Source organism: Elephantulus edwardii, unplaced genomic scaffold, assembly GCF_000299155.1.
Source record: "Elephantulus edwardii isolate Elephantulus edwardi_28Jun2011 unplaced genomic scaffold, EleEdw1.0 scaffold00054, whole genome shotgun sequence".
In the NCBI taxonomy this organism is placed as follows: domain Eukaryota; kingdom Metazoa; phylum Chordata; class Mammalia; order Macroscelidea; family Macroscelididae; genus Elephantulus; species Elephantulus edwardii.
In genome coordinates, this window is record NW_006399804.1 from 11,145,223 (window position 1) to 11,165,170 (window position 19,948).

The following is a 19,948-nucleotide window of genomic DNA, read 5'->3' on the forward strand; positions in this document are numbered from 1 at the left end:
CCACAACCTCACCAGCATTTGTTGTTTTCTGTTCTATTAAATTTTGCTGTTCTGACTGGGGTGAGATAATATCTCATAGTTGTTTTGATTTGCATATCTCTTAGAGCTAGGGATTTTGAACATGTGTGTGTTGGCCATCTGAATGTCTTTTATGGTGAAGTGTCTGTTCATATCCTGTGCCCATTTTTCAATTGGGTTGTTTACCTTTATCTGTTGTGGTGCCCCAAGAATTTAAAAAATACAAAAAAAAAGTCCCTAACCGAAAAGGCAATAACAAAAAACTTTTCCCAAGCCGGGGCCTTCCCTTTTTACCATGTTGGAGAAGTTTCTGGATGTGCATAGGGATTTGATCCTTAAAAAGGTCCCATTCATCTATTTTATCCTCTCCTGATTGTAGATTTTTCAAGATGCTTGAAAGACTGTTGATGTTGTAGATTAGGATGTCTAGAATTCTTACATGCGTTAATAATGAAGTCTTTTTAAAAAATCAAAGTACCATATGCCTTTTACAGGCAATCCACAAGTTACCAGCCTCTGCCTTACAGACAGCTTCTACCTGCTACTACTTACCCTCTCATGTTATGTAAATTGGCCATACTTTGAAAGAATACAGCCAGCCCCTACTCACTATAAATTCTTTCTCTCCCCTATACATTCAGTCATTGGAAAGGCTTTGAGCCTGTTCTTGCCCTAAAATTGGACCAAGAACTGTAGGCACTTGTTCTGAGTTACCTACAAATTTGAACTAAAGACTCAGTTAGGTACAGAGCTCATTTGTAAATTTGGGGACTACCTTTATCTTGAAACATGGATTTTATAATATTTTCCTAAGTTTGAATTTGTGTTGTTACTTCTTTGCTAAAAAAGCCTGAGTAGTTATCATAATTTTCTCCAATGTAAGTATTTATATTTACTTTGAAATGCTCAGGGAATTCACCATAGCTCGCATGATTTTAGGGCTATGTCTGTTCATTTGTGAGGCATGTGCTTCTGGGTGGAGCCCAAGTCATGTTTGCATCACTTGCAAGTATGTGACCGTTAGCAGAGAGGTTAGAGGGTAGAGTCCTTTCAGCAGTACCTCGGAATAAAGTCTGATGATCTATCTCCCAAGTACAGGCAGCCATGGATCACCTTAATGAGCATCGTTCTACCCTGGAACACTGAAATCAACTCCACAACAATTGAACACAAAAACTTTTGTACCCCTGTCATTTTGTGCTCTCTCCACCTGTTTTGCAGCTACTGATTTAACCATGATCTGTTTATCCTGAGTTTTTAATCTTTCTTTTACCTACATCACAAATTTTTATTACCATAAATTATAATCAGTGAATCAAGTCACCATAATAGAATGCTTACATATTTGAAATTAGGTGACATTCTCAATTTGACAACTATTTAACATAAGCAGAGGCCTCCAGAGAATTTCTTCTAAGCTAAGACTCAAACATATCTGAAATAACTGTACTATGTAACACTTTAGTCACAATCTTTCTCTTCACCTTAAGCAAATAAGATAAGGGATGATTCCAGATTGTAAATGGAAGAAGGAAGTTTTGAAGTGCCACACTCCACTCAGGAAAATGTAGAAATAAAGGGGAGAAAGGGCAAAGAAAGAGAAAGGATCAGCAGCGCTCATGCACATTACAGTATTTGGTTTCCATACTCAAAATATCTATCTGCTTATTTGTATCAAGAAACAAGACTTAGTTTAAAGAGCCTATGAAAATCCAGCAAGGATCGATAAACTGCTTTCTTTAGTTTTCACCTGTCTGCCAGGCCAAAATTTTATCATTGAGTACGACTAAGTTCATTTTTCACTAAGGTGATACCATTTTTAATACTGGCCTCATTTACTTTGCTTTGATATTTGCAGACAGCTCAACTCTGATCAGTTTCTTATAATCATCGGATTTTAGAATCTCGGAATTAAAAAGGTGTTTGAGAATTACTAAACCCAAATGCATATGCAAGGTTTAAATACTTCTCAGATATGCTCACGGAGTTGTCATCTAAACCATGCTAAAAACTATTACTGGTACCAGTAATTATACTTACCGATGAGGCCTACTCCTCCTTTCAGTATGCCTCTCTGTTGTTAAATTTTTCCTTATATTTGCTTGAAATCTTTTTCTCTCATAATTCTCATCACAGGGTCTGGGAAACTCTGGTAATGTGGTCTATAGAGAATTCCTATTCTAAATACCTCTCTCAGTTCAAATCTACCAGCTTCTCCTCAAGAGAAAGCCTGTGTGATTTACAGGCTTTGAAAACCCACTTGGAGGGTTAACTCAACAGCAATGAGTCAAGGTCCTAGGATAGATATAAATTAGGAGCAACTCAATGACTGTGGTTTGGATTTTGTTGTTCGATTAGGGGTTTGATTTTTTTTTTTTTTTGTGATCACTAAGAACTAATCTCATCCCATTTTGAAATATTTGAAGCCCTCTGTCACGACTGGTTAATCATCTTAAAAGTTATTTCAATGCTCTCTCCCTCCTATGTTTCAGATGCTCCCACCAGCCTTGTCCTTTCTTAGGATATGCTCTAATTGCTTTGTGCACTGACATATAAATGATCTCACAGAATACTCTCTGACTCAGAATTTAAACAGACCTTCTCAAACTTAGCACTTATATCAAGTAGGAAGAAATAGGTCAACTGAGAAGGCCTTAAAAGAGTCACATGAAGAGAAACTCAAAATTTTGTTTTTATTTTAGATAAGCATTGAAATGACAACTCTGTTGTTGCTTCTCTTTAGTTACAGACTTGCAGAAGAGACTTTGCAGTGGAGACAGAATGTAATTATCACTTGCAGTAATACTCACTTGGAGACAGGGGAAGTGGTGTTTACTTGAAAGTTAGTTTTACCACAGTCTAATCACTCACAGATGTGTATACTTCCACAGCATTCATTTCACCATATTGAACTCTTGAGAGTGGGGTTTTTGTTTGTTTGTTTGTTTTCTGAGATGTGCTTCTCTGCTGAAAATTTGTGTGGAATACAACTCTCTAGAATTAGAACAAGTTTTTTTGTTTTGGAGTTTTTTTAAAAAAAGAGGAATAATAGTTTCAAAATTCTGTAACTTTACCTAATAATTATATATATACTCTTTTTGTTGTTGTTGTTGTCAGTGCAGGTGCTTGACTAAGGATTATGAAAATCGTCCAACAGTGTCAGATCTTTTACAGCATAAATTCATTACCCAGATTGAGGGCAAAGATGTGATGTTACAAAAACAACTCATGGACTTCATTGACATTCATCAACGCTTGGGAAGCACAGAAAGAGCCAGGTAACCCAATATTATTTTTTTCTCCAAAGATCCAAAGATTATTTTAAAACTCAGCAATTTGATAGTGTATTGGTGGGTAAGGTGAAAAATTTAATTACACTTCATGGTGTGGGTTGAGGTGAGATGGATATTTTCATGAAAACTGTCACATGTTGAGTTGAATCTTGATTTTGGTAAAACTACTGGCAATATTTTAGATTAAAGTAATAATTTTTAAAACAGTTTCATCATAACAAAGAGCACAAATGTCAATAGATGATTAGCTTTGGTATATATTTCCTTGTGCTTTCTGTTCTAGTATTTAAAAATTAACATAAAACTTGGAAGACTTTTAAAATTCTAGTAGTTATTAGAATAATTTTCTTTGATTGAATTTATTCAAAGTACCTTTAATTTATTTCTCTATATTCATATATGTGTTTTAAAAACATTCTTTTATATAATTTTATTATATTTAATGTTTTAAGAATTATAGATGTTTATTTTAGAACATTTTAAAATACAGAGAAGTCAACATCGTAAAACTAATAAGGTATAAAAGATTAATCTAAAGCCTTATAGTATTTTTTTATGTAGATATACATTTTAAAACAAATTTGGAATCATAGTTGTATGTGTCCAGGAACCTACATTCTTTCACTTAATAGTCAATATGTTACGCAACTGCAATTTTTAAATGGCTAAGGATTATTCCTTTACATAACTCTTCAATGACTGATTTAAATAAACCCTATTATTTTATATTTAGACTGTAAGTGATTGTTTATATGCTAATTAGTAACTCTGTCTTAAACACAGTTGTAGATAATCTGATTTTTTCCTTATGATAAATTTCTATAGATTGTGTTTTTGAAGGAAAGAAAAGTCTTGTTATTTAAAATTATTCTTGAGAATCTCTTTAGTTTCATCTCGTGAGACACTACTTTAGAGAGTTGGGAGAATAAGTAGAAAAGAACATTTGGCTTAAAAGGCAAGACCCAGAAATACAATTATTTTTTCCCCTGCTATGCGTTTATGAATTTAATTACTATTTATTTAAAACCTAGTTTGCTCTAAACACTGTTATGTTTTTGTTATATATTGTCAAGGTGGAACTGACTCATAGCTGACCCTCCAGTGGTTTTCAGAGACAATAAATCAGAGAGAAGGAGATTGCCCATCTTTCTCAGAGTTTAAGCGCATGCCTTTGTGTTGACAGCAAAACTCCTTACCACTAGGCCACCAAATATCCCTAGGGCCTTATTTATACTACCTTATGTAATTTCACAGGTATTTCAAAACTTTTGATTTATGTAATTTAAACTTTTAGGAAAAGTTTTGTTTATACCCCATTTCCACGGATAAGAACTTGTGCAGACTCCAGTTAATGAATGACTTCTTGTTAGTTGCCAACTTGTGAATTCTAACTCAGATCACCCCCTGTGCACAGAATAAAACTACTCTAAAAGGTTCTCAAGACTGAGATTTTGGAAGCTGATTGCCAAGCCCATCTTCCAAAGAATGTCTGGGTGAATTCAAACACCATCCTTTCAACTAATAATCCAGTATTTAACTGTCTGTACCATGCAGATATTTAAACTAAACCCCTCATCATATCACTTCTTATTCTTGGTGATCCTCCATCAAATTTCTGAGGTTATAAATTTTAATTAGAGCAAACTGCTTCATGCTACTTCTAGGGATTTGAACTGACAACCTTTTGGTTAACAGTCCAACACATAACCTACTATGCCTCTAGGTTTCCACTCATGCAGGGACTTAGTAGAAACCAACTACTCATCCCAAATCCCTACTTTATTCACATGAGTAAGTGGCCTAATGACTGTGATATTGGCTTAGGACAAGCCAGGCTTCAGAGCTGTTGTTCATAGGGTTGCTATGAGTTGCAGGTGACTCAATGGCACATAACAACAATAGCATGTGAATTTACACTCTTCTGGGAGTCAGAGTTAGTATACAGGCAGTGACTAAATAGAAACATATAAATATATGAGAGGAATAAATTAAAATTTAAAAAAAGAGAATGACACAGTGAGTAGATATCATGGGACATAAATATCCTTAGTTTATTAACTTTGTGTGAATGTAGTTTGGTATTCAGGCACGACCCCTCACAACCTCATCTATCTAAAAACAAAACAAATGAAAAGCATCTATCAAAGACAAAGTAAAAAAAAAAAAATTTAACACCGAAATCAAAGGGTACCAACTTTGTGTAAAATTTTCAAAATAAATTTTAAAAAAAAGTCATGAGACTCGTAGACCAGAGACACAGAACTCTATTACTTATAGCTCAGCCAGCAGTGTGAATACTGTGCTCGCTTTGGTTGTTTCCCATCCATTCTAGATCTCAAGGGTGAAGCAGAACGTTCTAGGTATATGCTGTAAACACAGTGAATTTTCCTCACATATGGGAAACCAGAGTTTGATTAAGTCCAACCTTTTAAAGATACTACTAAAATGGTTCCAAACATTGTTCCAAAGATTTATCTTTTTATCCTGGATAGCAAATAAAACCTCCTCTGCCCTGAAGACACAATCTTCATCTTTCAAGCTTGGGTCCTATATCCTTGACAATATCATCTAGGATAATAATAAATATAGTCTAGAAAAATAGTTAAAATAATCTGGTACAAAAAACTAATATCCTCTATGTTGTTGTTGTTGTTGTGTACCATCGAGTTGCCTGCGATTCATAGCAACCCTATATACAACAGCCCTAACCCCTGCTCTATCCTGTGCCAATCTCACTGTCTCCGACACACCTACCTCCACTACCCTGTCACTGAATCAATCCATCTCATTGAGGGGTTTCCTCTCCTGTGCTGTCCCTCTCCACTCGCCCAAGCATGACATCCCTCTCCAAGGACTGATCCCGCCTTGCAGCATGTCCAGAGTATGTCAGATAAAGCTTCAGAATCCTTGCCTCCAAGGAACAGCCTGGTTAAACCTCTCCAGGATGACCTGTTTGTTCTCTTAGTAGTTCATGGTATATTCAATAGTCTTTTCCAACACCACAGCTCAAAGGCATAAATTCTCCTTCTTTCATCCCTAGTCATTGTCCAGCTCTCTGAAACATAGCAAGTGATTGCAAAGATCATGGCCTGTTTCAAGTGCACCGTAGTCTCCAGACTGACATCATTGCTCTTCAGTACTTGGGAGAGGTCTCTGACAGCAGACTTTCCCACCACAAAACATATTTTAACTTGCTGGCTGCTAGTACAAAGAGGGTTGACTGTGGAGCCAAGTAAACTAAAGCTGTGAACAATCTCAATATCTTCACCATCTATCATGATTCTGCCAATTTGACCCAGTGGTGAGAATCTTTGTTTTCTTGATATTGAGCTTCAATCCATATTGAAGGATGCATTCCTTGACCTTCTGCAGCAAGCGCTTCAGGCCCTCCTCAGTTCCAGCAAGCAGGATTGTGTCATCTGCGTAACGCAGATTACTAATATAAGACATGAAGAAAAGTAGGCGATTCAGGGTGGATTGTTTGAATTATATTTATTTCCTAAATCTGATGTTTCCAAGATTAAAAGAACTTGAACTTTTCTTTTTCTTCCTGCCTCTCCTTGGATATTTTGGAGTTATCACTATCTGACTTTAAGAGACTCAAGTACAATGCCTTTTGTCCATTGTGATTGAAAGGGTAATACAGATCGAGTCATTGATGCAATATGAACTGGGTCCTACTGGGCACACTGTTCTATCATCCTAGACCACCCCAAGCAAGAAGGTGAAGATTTTTTTAATATACTTCCTTCCCAAACAAGAAAGGAGACATGGTGATGTAGTTGTTAAAGCACTTGGTGTCTAACCTTGCTGATAATGTTGGCAATATAGAGGAAAATGATGATATGTTCAACTTCAGTAAAAAGTTACAGTCTTAAAACCCTACAGAGCAGTTCTGCTCATTCTATTGAGTTACTATGAGTTGAATCAACTTCATGGCAGTAGGTTTGGGTTTGGGGTTTGTTCTAGGCAAGTAGAAACTTAAGCCCCATTTTCCCCAGCTGAGCTATATAGGGAACTTCCCTGGGAGTGAAATATTTTTATTCCTTCATCCTCCAGACCTCTTATGCCTATTTTGTGCCCTGAACTCTCCATAGGCTTCTAGGTTCTGCTACCTTACCGAGGGAGTATCTGATCTATTTAGGTCAATAGTACTACTTTTTTCCCCCTACTTTATAGCATGTCCTTTAAAAAAAATTCTGGTCAATGTTATAAATACTTGCCTTTTGCAAGTATTTGTGATTGGAAGGGGTAGAGGTAAAGCTTAAAGCAATAGCCCACATCATCTTCCTAACCAAGCCTTCAGAAGGGGAAATCTTCCCACTCTCAGTATTCTTTTATACATAGTTGTCCTCCAAATACAAGATATGATCAGGTCAACAAAGAGGGGCTCTGTCATACCACTGGTAACAGCTTGGACAAAGTTATCTTTTGAGAATCATTGTCACCATACTAATTATTAGTAGAAGTTGATCTGAAATCTGACTGTACTAAATCCACATAGCTAGCTGACACTTTTGCTGTTATGTGATATTATCCTTTGGAACTAAATTGGGGTATGTGTTTGACAGGATAAATAAAAACAAAAATAACAAAAGCTTTACTCAAAACTCAGTCTTAAAGAAGATTGCCTTACTATAAATTGAGTACAAATTCTGTACTTTAACATTCTGATTATTATGAAGCACTCTGGGATGGAGAGAACTTTCTATTATAAGTCAGGGCCTGAAAGAAACAAGTCATGCTTACAAACATATTCAGCTATTCTAGGGAAAGAGGTGAGTGTACATGCAGTGGTGGTGGCTGGTGGTAGTTGCCTTTGAAGATGACTCTTATTCATAGCCACCCCAAGTAGAACAGATCAAAACCCTACTCTACCTCGTGTCACCTTTATAGTGTTCTCTATCTCTGTGTCAGTCAATCTCTTTGATGGTCTTCTCCTTCTCTGACTATGTCTTCTCTACCATGATGTCCTATTCCAAGGAATGGCTTCTTCAGACAAAATAATGTCTCAAAGGAGTATCTTAACTACAACTCTTCCAAGACAGATTTTTGTTTGTTCTTTTGGCAGCCCGTGGGATGGAATATTCCCTCTTCTTCATACCACAACAATTTAAATGCATCATTTCTCCTTTGGTCTTCCTTATTGAAGACCTCAAACCACAGCAGCACATTTTTCATAGAAGTTCATATTGCCACTGTTAGAGTACAGACTAAATTATTGAGGAATTTTAATTACAAAATACTTTAAAAGAAAAATTTTACTTTTTTACCAGTGTGATTCAATATCTGGTTGTTTTATTTACTCCTGTTGTTGTGGAAATCAGGAAAGCTCCACCTCTCTCCTCCATGAATCCCAAAAACTATGCAAAGACTTTTGACTGTGTGGATCACAACAAGCTGTGGCTGACTCTGAGAAGAATGGGAATTCCTGAACATTTGATTGTGCTAATGTGAAACCTATACTTGGACCAAGAGGCAGTTGTCAGAACAGAGCAAGGAAACACACTGCATGGTTCAAAATCAAGAAGGGGGTCCGTCAGGGATGTATTCTGTCTCCATACCTTTTCAATCTGTATGCAGAACAGACCATACAAGACTCTGCTCTGTACGAGAAGGAATGTGGTATCAGGATTGGTGGAAGAGTCATCAACAACCTGCATTATGCAGATGACACAACCCTGCTTGCTGAAACTGAGGAGGATCTGAAATGCTTGCTCCAGAAGGTCAAGGACTGCAGGCTTCTATATGTATTGAAACTCAACATCAAGAAAACAAAGATTCTCACCACTGGGCCAATTGGTAGCATCAGTATGGATGGTGAAGAGATTGAGATAGTTAACAGTTTTCGTTTACTTGGTTCCACAGTCAACACTCTTGGTAACAGCAGCCAGGAAATCAAGAGATGAATTGCATTGGGAAAGTCAACTGTGAGTGACCTCTCAAGAGTACTGAGAGCAATGACATCAGGCTGGAGACTAAGGTGCACCTGATCCGGGCTATAATCTTCGCAATTACGTGCTATGCATCAGAGAGTTGGACAGTGAATAGAGATGATAGAAAGAGAATTGATGCCTTTGAACTGTGGTCCTAGAGAAGAGTGTTGAATATACAATGGACTGCTAGGAGAATAAACAGGTTTGTACTGGAGAAGGTGAGCCAGAATGCTCCTTGGAGTCAAGGATTCTGAAGCTTCATCTGACATACTTTGGGCATGTTTCAAGGAGGAACTGGGCCTTGGAGAGGGAAATCATGTTTGGCAGAGTGGAGGGGTGATGCAGGAAAGGAAGACCTTCGATGAGATGGATTGATTCTGTGACTGGAGTGGTGGGAATGAGTGCTTTTGAGATGGCTAGGTTGGCACAGGATAGAACGGCATTTAGGGTTCTTGTACGTAGGGTCGCAATGAGTTGCAGGCGACTCGATGGCACATAACAACAACAGCTGTTTTTGTTGATACTCAGCGTTATTCATGAAAAATAATAGAAAGGGAAACAGAAAAGCAATTTAGTAGAAGAATATTGAATGACTCAGAGACTTGACAGGGTAGAAGGACCAGGCAGAGACCTGAGGCTGGGTGGTCCAGATATTATTCTTCAAAAATTATATGATGATGGTTGCACAATGTGGTAAATATAATTTATCTCTCTAATTGTATAAGTTAAATATATTAAATGGGAACATGTTGTGAGATATATCCATATTTATTCCCATTCTCAAGAATTTTATTACATGCAAGCAAAATACTGCTGAAGATCATCCAAAAATGACTGGAACAGTACATATATAGGCAATTACCAGAAATTCAAGCTAGATTTAGAAGAGGCCGTGACATCAGGGATATAATTACTGATGTCAGATCCTAGCTGAAAGCAGAGGATATCAGAAGAATGTCCATATGTGTTTTCTTGACTATGCAAAAGCATTTGACTGTGTGGATCACAAAAACTATGGCTAACATCAAGAGGGCTTATCTAAGATACAGCCTTTCAATCAACACTTCCAGGGATAAACAGGACTTAATCGTGTAAAAATAGAATTACCACTAGTGAGCATTATTTTTTCGGAAGGAGAAGCTGATCAAAGTGAGGAAGAAGAAAGATATATTCACATAATGACAAGAATTTCAACTAAATTGCAAGGGGAAAACTCCAGAATAAGACTGGAAAGGAAAACAGACAGAACCAGAGCATTGAAAGTCAAGTTGAAGGATATGGTCTGTGTTGTTGGTCGCTCATACCAGGGAGGACCTGTATTCCTCTGTGCACCATCCTGTTACTGGTTCTAAAAGGTCAACTCTGAATATACCGAGACAGATTATAGTAATACTTTTGGATGTATTCTGTGTGTTCTCAATTTGACCTTTTCCTGACCATCCTTACCTTTAAGCTGCTTGGTTTTTGTTTGTCTGTTTATGGAGGGAGAATTGGTCTGTGTGTTTAATTATTATCTTTCTAAATGTCTTTGACTGGGACTTGTTTGTCCTCCCACTTGCCATTCCAGACTTTTTTTGAGTAGTTAGCATCGATCTGTTTAAAGATGCTTGAATGCTAACCACTGGCTTGGGCTCCCTAAGTGTTCTGTTCGAGGAAGAGACCAGACAGAAAATATTTCTCCTTACATAGCTCAGTGTATGGCAAGTCTTAGGACTCTGATAATAAGAAATGTAGACATCCTTCAAATTAGAGGAATAGTAAAGCATAGCTTTAGAAACACAAAGACACAGAGTTTACTTTTCTTACCGATATAAGAAAGTTATCCTTGGTCCAGAAAATGCCCAGATTTTTCTGCAAGGAGCTCCTGGTAGATTCAATCCATGGCTTTTAGATGAGCAGCTCACCGTCCTATGGATAGAACACTAGAATTGTAGGTATTACTATTATGTTCTTATTATGTGCTGTTGAGTTGGAACTGACTCATAGCTGACCCTCCAGTGGGATTTTAGAAGCTGTAAACTGTATAGGAGAAGATTAACCGTTTTTTCCAGTGGATCTGCTGGTGGATTTAAATCACCTGCCTTTGGGTTGACAGTGCAAATCCTTACCTGTAGGCCACCAGAACTCCGTTCCAAATATAACTAGTACTTGGACATTTTAGGATGAGAAATCCCAAATGCATTTTGTTTCTCTTTTCACATTATTTTATTACTTGGAATATTTCATTATTTGGAGAGAGATGTGTGTACCTTTATGTATATGTGTATACTTACATTTTATGTAAAATGTTATAGTGGAAAATTCTAATATTCTCTTAGCTAAAGCAATTGTTCATTCAAGGACTAGCTGAAAAACAGAAGTCTTATAAAAGCACAGGCTGGTGTGCCTTCTATCCTTGGAAGAGACAGATGAAGCTGGGGGCTTTCTTACGACAAAAAAGGTTGGAGAAGAAACAATAACTTGCCCTTCTCCTCTTAAACTATTTCCTTATATCTCCCCAGAATAAGAGCCAAATAGCTTTTAAACATGATCTCCAGGAACTTTACAAAGAATGACTCTCAATCAGCACTCCCACGAGAAAGCTTTTTGAGTATGCCTGGTCATAAGTGGCACTAAATAAATGAATTCAAATAAACGGAAAGAAGCTGTGGCTAAAAGCCTCTAAAAATGTCAGTGTTTTCCAGGAGTATGTTACATTGAGGATATAAAGCAGTGAAAGTCGTTATGTTTATAGTCTTTACTCCCTGGTTAGATAAGATTAAGAGCAAGAGAAAACTTGACCAAGAATAGGTTTTGCTGCAGGTGAGCTGAGCTGGAACCTACTCATCTTGATACCTTGTTGAGTAACTCCTAACATTATTATTATACCTTCTTTTTTTTTCTTTTCAAGCAAAAATCATAAAGTGCTATTGCTTGAACAAAAGAAAGCAGAAACCAGTTGCTTTCAAGTGATTTTTGACTCATGATGAGCTCAGGTGTGTCAAGGTAGAATTGCATACTATATTATTTTCAGTGGCTGATTTTGGGGGAAAGGAATGTTTAGTCAGTCCTAGGTGCTGATGTACCTCTGAGTTCAAGCCTCCAGCCTTTCTGTTAGAATCCATTTTTTAATCTTACTGAGAACTTTTGGTCCAGCTTATTTTAGTGATCATGAAACTTAAGCCTGGAAAAATGGAGTCGTGTCTTTTGGAAAATAGCAAGTTAATGGCTAGCCTAGAGTCATAACACATACACATTGGTTTTCAAAATGGAGTTTTCACTGTGGTTTCACTATTCTTCACTACAAATAGAAGTAATAAAACTGCTAAAGTGCAGAATCTTTTGCTTGATTTTGTTTGACTTAATTTAGGTACTTTGGATGGTTTACTTGCAATAGAAATTTGAAATTCGATTTTTATGTATTTCTGTGAAATCTTGCAATTGGAGTTTTCCCTACTGATAAATATATTCAAAAGCCAAAGAACCTTTGCCCATGATTCCTTGAAGACATTATTTTATTTTTTAAAAGAAGATAGTATGGAAACCACTATGTTTAAAATGGGGTGGTTCTAAACTAATGGTAGTTCTATTCTGGAAAACGAGTTGCTATCATTGGAGTACACGGGTGGTGGTTGAGTTTATATAGGCTGTGGTTTCAGACTATGATAATTTTGAATTTTTTTGTCCTTTTTTTAAATTTAGTTTGTTTATTTTTCATTTCGATGAACATCTACAGAGATTTTGGAATTCCATTCATTCATTGTTGCACCCTTCTCCCCGTACAAACTCCTCCCCCTCCCCCCCACTTTGCTCCTCTCCTTGAAAAGCAAAACTCCCTCATTGGTACACAATCCCCCCAACACCTCCCCAAACCCCACCCCCTAATATAATCCGCTCTGCAACCCTCATTGCGTACTTCTACGATAAAAATAATGCCTTAAAATATAATACTTTTAGACTATTCTCTCCCCCATAGACTTCAATGCCATAAACATATTTCATCCAGTTTTTCTCAGTCTTACCCCCACCCCAATGACAGCCTCATTCTACAACAGTGGCACCATATAGCATTTGTCCCTTTGTGACTGAGATACCTCTAATTTTTGAATTTTAATTAAGAAAAATATTTTTCACTGCTTTCCATCCTTTGTTTTCCTTAATGTGTTACTGGCGAGAGAATATTTAACTCAGAGTGACTATGGATCATTTTTCTGTTTAAAAAAAATGACAAATGTGGTGAGATTAAAGATCAACACAACATATTAACAGTTCTTACATAGAGAGCTGGAGTTTACGTTGAGCCTGGGTCTTTTCTGTTACTGCCTAGTATAAGTGAAGTGGAAGTGATGGCATGTCAAGTTTGAGTTCAGGCCCTAAAAGGCTGACGGCTTCCGCTCTTTTGGAGTACGTGGAACTGAATACTTTGAGAACACCGAACTGTCCTAAAAAGATAGAGTAACTGTGAGAGTAGCTTGCTGGAGAGATCACAGACAGGTACCACACTGCCCAGCCTTCCAGCCATCTCAGTTCATCTTTTGACTCTCCTCACCAACCTGTTCTCCAGCTGAATACCTCTGAGCGACCTCAACTGATGCCATGCAAAGGAAAATAATTTTTCATCTGTGGGACCTGCCTGCATTCCTGACCCACAAACCCATGAGATTTAAGTGGTTGTTCAATTGTTGATTAATCTGCTTGTTGATAGTTATTGGTTAGTTTCTTATATACAATGAATAACTTCAAGAAGCTGTTATTCATATTGAAACATCAATATTCATTGTATTGATATGGCTTAAAACCCTGGGTGGCTTGTGTGACAGTAGTCCCACCTTGAGTCCAGGAAAGATATAGATAAACCTACCAATCAATGGGATGAGTTTCTCAACATAAGTGGAAGCACTGAGGGGCCTCCTGGGAAAAGAACTCAGCCTATGCCCACTTTAGGGATCTGGACATTTTAGTGGGCCAGTAGTAGACTGACTAGAAAGAAGCTTCTTTGCTATGGTTTCTATACTCTTACAAGAGATTACTGATGATAAAAAAAGGTAGACAAATTTTATTCAGTACCAAAACCTTAGTGATTAGAAGGAATTTGGGTGATTACAAAGAAGTTAGAACTTGGAGTAGAAAGTACTGGTTGTTAATTAAAGCCATCTAAGCCCAGTTTTGCCAAATGGATATGTAATGTAAATGGTTTATAGAAGTGTTTACATTAGCATGTAATGACAGTGAAATATGATTGCTTGAAAATATGATTGGTAACATTATGACCTCAGCGGACCTTTCCCAGGTGGAAGCAGGGGCTCATGTTGTACAATTCCTGGAGGGAGGCACCATTTCTATCACCTCATCGCTCTTTAGTCCTGTCTTAGGCTATGTGAGTATTCTCATTCTGGAGCACATGAATTCAGCATGAAAGCTGCCCCTGGAAGAACTGTGCAGTGAATACTGTGCAATGGAATTATGTTGACCAGGAGCCTAGGAAAATTCTGAACACAATTGTTTTTACAAGACAAAATTGATTGTTAGGTGCTGTAGGTTGATTATGACTTGTATTAACTCTATGTTACAGGGTCTCACTCAAAAACTCATTACCACTGAGTCAAAGCTCAACCTCTAGCCTTGGAGCTGGTGGTGAATTCAAACTAGCCACTTTTTAACGTAGTGGTACAACTGAGCAGAACTGTGTTTAGGTGAAGTTTTAGGAGGGGCCAATCCTTGGAGAAGGATATCATGCTCAGAATAAATGGAGAATTAAGGAAAGAAGGGAAGACCCTCTGTGAGATAGATTCAGACAGTGATAATAACATTGGGCTTTAGTGTAGCAAAAGATGATAAGAATGGTACAGGTTTCAGATCTGATGTTCATAGGATCACTATGACTCATACTCGAGTTGACAGCACTTAACAGCAGTCTTTTGAGAGCAGATAGCTATGTCTTTTCTCACAAGGAAGCACTGAGAGATTTTTTTATTTTATCTGAAGCCAAGTTCTTAACCACTGCATTACCAGGACTGTTAAAAAATAGATTGTCCTCTGTGATGTTAGATATGTGCATGCAATTTGGGGAAAGTCACTAAAATGGATAGAGTAAAAAGCTCTCCATTCATTCATTGTTACTATCTACATCTTAATTTACCTTGGAAAAATTTATCCTTCTAAGCATATTCAAATAAAATTACATTTGTATAAAATTGCATTCATCAAATCTATGAAATGTTGAAATCCTGACATGTTTTCCTGAAATTATTTTTTAATTTGAGTTTCATACAGTAATATTTACATTGTATTTCATTCAAGTATATTGTATTTTATTGAATCTTTCACTTACACTGTGTTTCATACAATCATGCATATACATTGTGATTTTGGGAAGCTGAACATAGAAATTCCATAAAACCCAGCTATTTCACTGTTTCAAATATACCCTGAGAAAATGAGAACTGAGGCGCAAATGGAGACTTATATACCAATGTTCATAGCAGTTTTTTTCACCATTGCAAGATCATGGAAACAGCACAAATGTCCAACCACAATTGAATGGATTGAGAAATTATGGTACATTCACACATACTACATAGTATGCAGGAGCAGTGATTCTGTAAAGTACTATCTAACTTGGGAGGGACTGGAGAGCATTATGCAAAGTGAACTGACTCAGCCCCATAAGAATAAATACTAAATCCTGGATAAGGGCCATTATTGTAGAATGTATATGAGGATTCAAAGAGGGGAGGTTGTGAGCAGAGAGGTGAGGATTGGGGAGGGGGAAGGTTTTATCATAGGGTCACACAATTGATAGGTGGAGGAAGGGGTAGGTAAAGGAAATGGGAAAGATCTGGTCTGAAAAACAATATATATAAACTTTTTCAGTAAACCAGTGTAAAATAAAAAGAAAAACTTGATTTATAAAGGTTGCAAGAAATATTGTAATTGTTGTTTTTTTATGCCATCAAGTCACTTGCAACTCATAGCAACCCTATGTACAAAAGCCCTAAAAGCCGTTCTATCCTGTGCCAACCTAGCCATCTCAAACAAACTCATTCCCACCTCTCCAGTCACAGAATCGATCCATCTCATCGAAGGTCTTCCTCTCCTGCGCCTTCCCTCCACTCTGCCAAACATGATGTCCCTCTCTAAGGACCAGTCCCTCCTTGCAACATGCCCAAAATATGTCAGGCGAAGCTTCAGAATCCTTGACTCCAGGGAACATTCTGGCTTCACCTTTTCCAGGACAAACGTGTTTGTTCTCCTAGCAGTCCATGGTATATTCGACAGTGCAGTATTTCTTCTTAATCTTTTGCATGCTATGAATGACCTCATGTTTCAGTACATCAATGTATTATTGTGGTAAGAAAAGTCATATTTGCTTAGGATTGAATTTATTATTGTGTAATGTAATGTCCCACAGGCAGCAGGACACTGAGTGTGGATGAAACAAATTTTGTTTCCAGCAAAGCAAGACACTAGGGCTGACTGGAGTGCAGAGCAATTGCTTTCTCTGACTGCCACATTTTTAATCCTATAAATACGTTTTCTCATTGTGTCTATAACCTCAATAAGAAGTCAATTGAGAGTAACTTACTGGAGAAAATTATGCTTTAAAATGAGTAAGACTTTTGCCAGAAAAGAGGGAAGAGATGGGTTTTAAGGATAGTAGTCATGATTTAGAGCAGAATATCTCAGTCTTTTGAGTAGAATTTAAAATGGCAACCCTGTCATTCCTTCCTGGCAGGCATATAGCGCTTTATCTCCAGCTGCTCAGCTGTCCTAATCTTGTTTGCTTCTGTATTTAGTTTTGTCGTCTCTGCAAAAATAATGTGCTGTATTTAACAAAATTTTTAGCTTCAGAAGATTATGATTCACTTTGAGTTAGTCGTAAAGTAGATTTTTTATACATTATATAAATACAGCTGGTTTTACTGTTTTTAAAAGTAAAAAATCTGAAATCGAAATGCCCAGTGTTTCACAAAGGGAAAGAAAAAGAAACAAGCAAATACTTAACCATGACAATATCAGTATTAGGAACAGAAATTGAAGTAAAATACTATAATTTTATGATTGACTCTTACATGGATTTGACAGTATCACAAGTTCCTCTCTAAACAATCATTTCTGGTAAAAGTCTAACGAATAGCATATGGTCAGTTGCTTCTAAGATGTGGGTGTGCCATTCCTCATCAATGAATGATGTTTCTTTGTTAGTTAATTGGGCTTTGAATCAGAGATCATTTAGCATTTCTGGCTCTGTCCTGATGACTGCTGCCTGGTCCAAGTATAGGTTTCACATGAGCACAATTAAGTGCTCCAGACTTCCCATTCTTCTCAAACTTAGCCACAAGCTGTTGTGGTCCACACAGTGAAATGCTTTTGTGTAGTCAATGAAACACAAGTAAGTCTTCCTCTGGTACTCTCTGCTTTCAGTCCTGATCCATCTGACATTGGCTGTGATGTCCCTAGTGCCACAACCTCTTCTAAACCCAGGTTGCACTTCTGGCAGTTCTTTGTCAATATAGTGTTGCAGTTGTTTTGGATAATCTTCAACAGGATTTTGCTTGGGTATGATAATTAGTGATATTGTTTGATAATTTCCACACTATGTAGATCACTTTTTTTAATGGAAATAAATAGTCTATTAGGTTGGACAGGAAGTTGTTCTCCAAATTTCTTAGCACAACCTTATAAGCACATCCAGTGTTGCATGTGTTTGATCCAGTGTTGCATGTGTTTGTTGAAATATCTCAATTGGCATCATCCCATCAATTCCCAAGGTCTTTCCGCCCCCCCCCCCAGTTCTGTCAGAAAAGCTAAAACTTCCTCCTTCATCACCATTCTGTCTTGGTTATATTGTTTCATGAAATTATTCTGTCAGCCAATTCTTTTTGGTACAGAGACTCTGTGTACTCCTTTCTGTCTTCTTTTGATGCTTCCTGAATCATTCAGTATTCTGCCCACAGCATCCTTGAGTATTGCCATGTGAGGATTGAATTTGTTCTTCAGTTCCTTCAGCTTAAGAAATGTTAAACAAGCCTGTCCCTTTTGATTTCCCAACTCCAGCTCTTTGCACATTTCATTATAATATTTTGCTTTGTATTCCTAAGCTGCCCTTTCAAAACTTCTGTTTAACTCCTTAACTTTCTGATCTCTTCCCCCTTTGGCTTTGTAAGGTAAAAAAGGTACAGAGAACCATGTGAAGTGAAACAAAAGAGTTTATTTGTAGCTCTCCTGCAGATTTACAGTCTGAGGTCAGAGAAAGACAGGGTCAGGCAGCAAAGTTGCTAATGAGGAAATGACAGGCCAAACTTTATAGGGGTTGGGGGTAGGGTGGTCAGGTGTTCAGCCTGGTCGTCAGTTCTCTGAGGAGGGTGTTGATTGGGTGCCCTTTATTAGTTCCCAAATATGGAGCTGCTCAGTCATGCAAGATGTGGTTGGTGGTTGTGCCCTTTTCTGATTGGCCACAGATGTCTTACACCAGGTAGATTGGAATGTCTCTCTGAAGGTACGGTTAGTGTGGAATGTTGCCCAGCTCCCAGGTGGCCTTTCAGGCCTCTCAGTGCTCTAGTGCAATATTTAGAATCAAGAAAGGAGTGCATCAAGGATGCACCCATTCTGCATACCTTTTCAATCTGTATGTAGAACAGATCATAGAGGAAACTGGACTTTATGAGAAGCATTGTGGTATCAGAGTTAGAGAAAGACTCATCAAAAACCAGTGTTATCCAATAACCTTGCTTGCTGAAACTAATGAGGACCTGAAGCATCTGCTGCAGAAGGTCAAGGACTGCAGTCTTCAATATGATTGCAGCTTAACATCAAGAAAACAAAGATTCTTTCCACTGGGCTAACTGGCAGCTCCATGCTAGGTGAAGAAGAGATTGAGATTGTTAATAATTTCAGCTTGCATGGCTTCACAATCAACACTCAGCCAGGAAATCAAAAGAGGAATTGTACTAGGAAAATTTGCTGTCAGGGACCTCTCCAGAGTGCTAAAGAGCAATGATGTCAGTCTAGCGACTACGGTGCACCTAATGCAGGCCATGAAATACACAATTATTTGCTGTATATCAGAGAGCTGGACAATAAGGATGACAGAGGAAGAATTAATGCCTTTGAGTCGTGGTGCTGGAGAAGAATATTGAACATACTATGGACTACAGAGAGAACAAACAGATCTTTCCTGGAGAGAGTGAAACCAACTTGCTCCTTTGAGGCAAGGATTTTTAAGCTCTGTCTCACATACTTTGGGGCATATTGCCAGGAGGGGCCAATCCTTGAAGAAGGATATCATGTTTGGAAGGGTGGAGGGAAAACACAGGAGAGGAAGACCCTCAATGAGATGGATTGATACAGAGACTGTGCTAATGAGGGTAGGTGTGTCAGAAATAGTGAGACTGACTCAGGATATGACAAGGTATAGAGCTATTGTGTGTAGGATCACTAAGAGTCACAGATGACACAATGAACATAACAATAATATGGAGACCTTGTATACAAACAACATAATGAAACAGGGTCCTGTCTGTGCTATTTTCATAGTTGAAGCTAGAAATGGAGCTTGAGATTGCCTGTGCCATTTGAGTAAGAGCAGAAAGCATGTGGCCTAGAAAAGTACACAAATTAAGAAGTTGTTGTTGTTGTTGTTATGTGCCATCGAGTCGTTTCCGACTCATAGCGACCCTATGCACAACAGCTCTAAACCCTGCTCTATCCTGCGCCAACCGC

At 37.8% G+C, this 19,948-nt stretch overlaps 1 protein-coding gene across 1 annotated transcript in view; it reads left to right on the top strand.

Moving 5' to 3' along the window:
- The window catches only part of MYO3A (myosin IIIA), a 318,705-nt gene that overhangs the window by 71,152 nt on the left and 227,605 nt on the right, over positions 1–19,948 (top strand). The window contains exon 8 of the mRNA XM_006887107.1: positions 3,141–3,296. Coding sequence (XP_006887169.1) covers positions 3,141–3,296 — 156 coding nt within the window. The remainder of the gene's footprint in view (positions 1–3,140; positions 3,297–19,948) is intronic.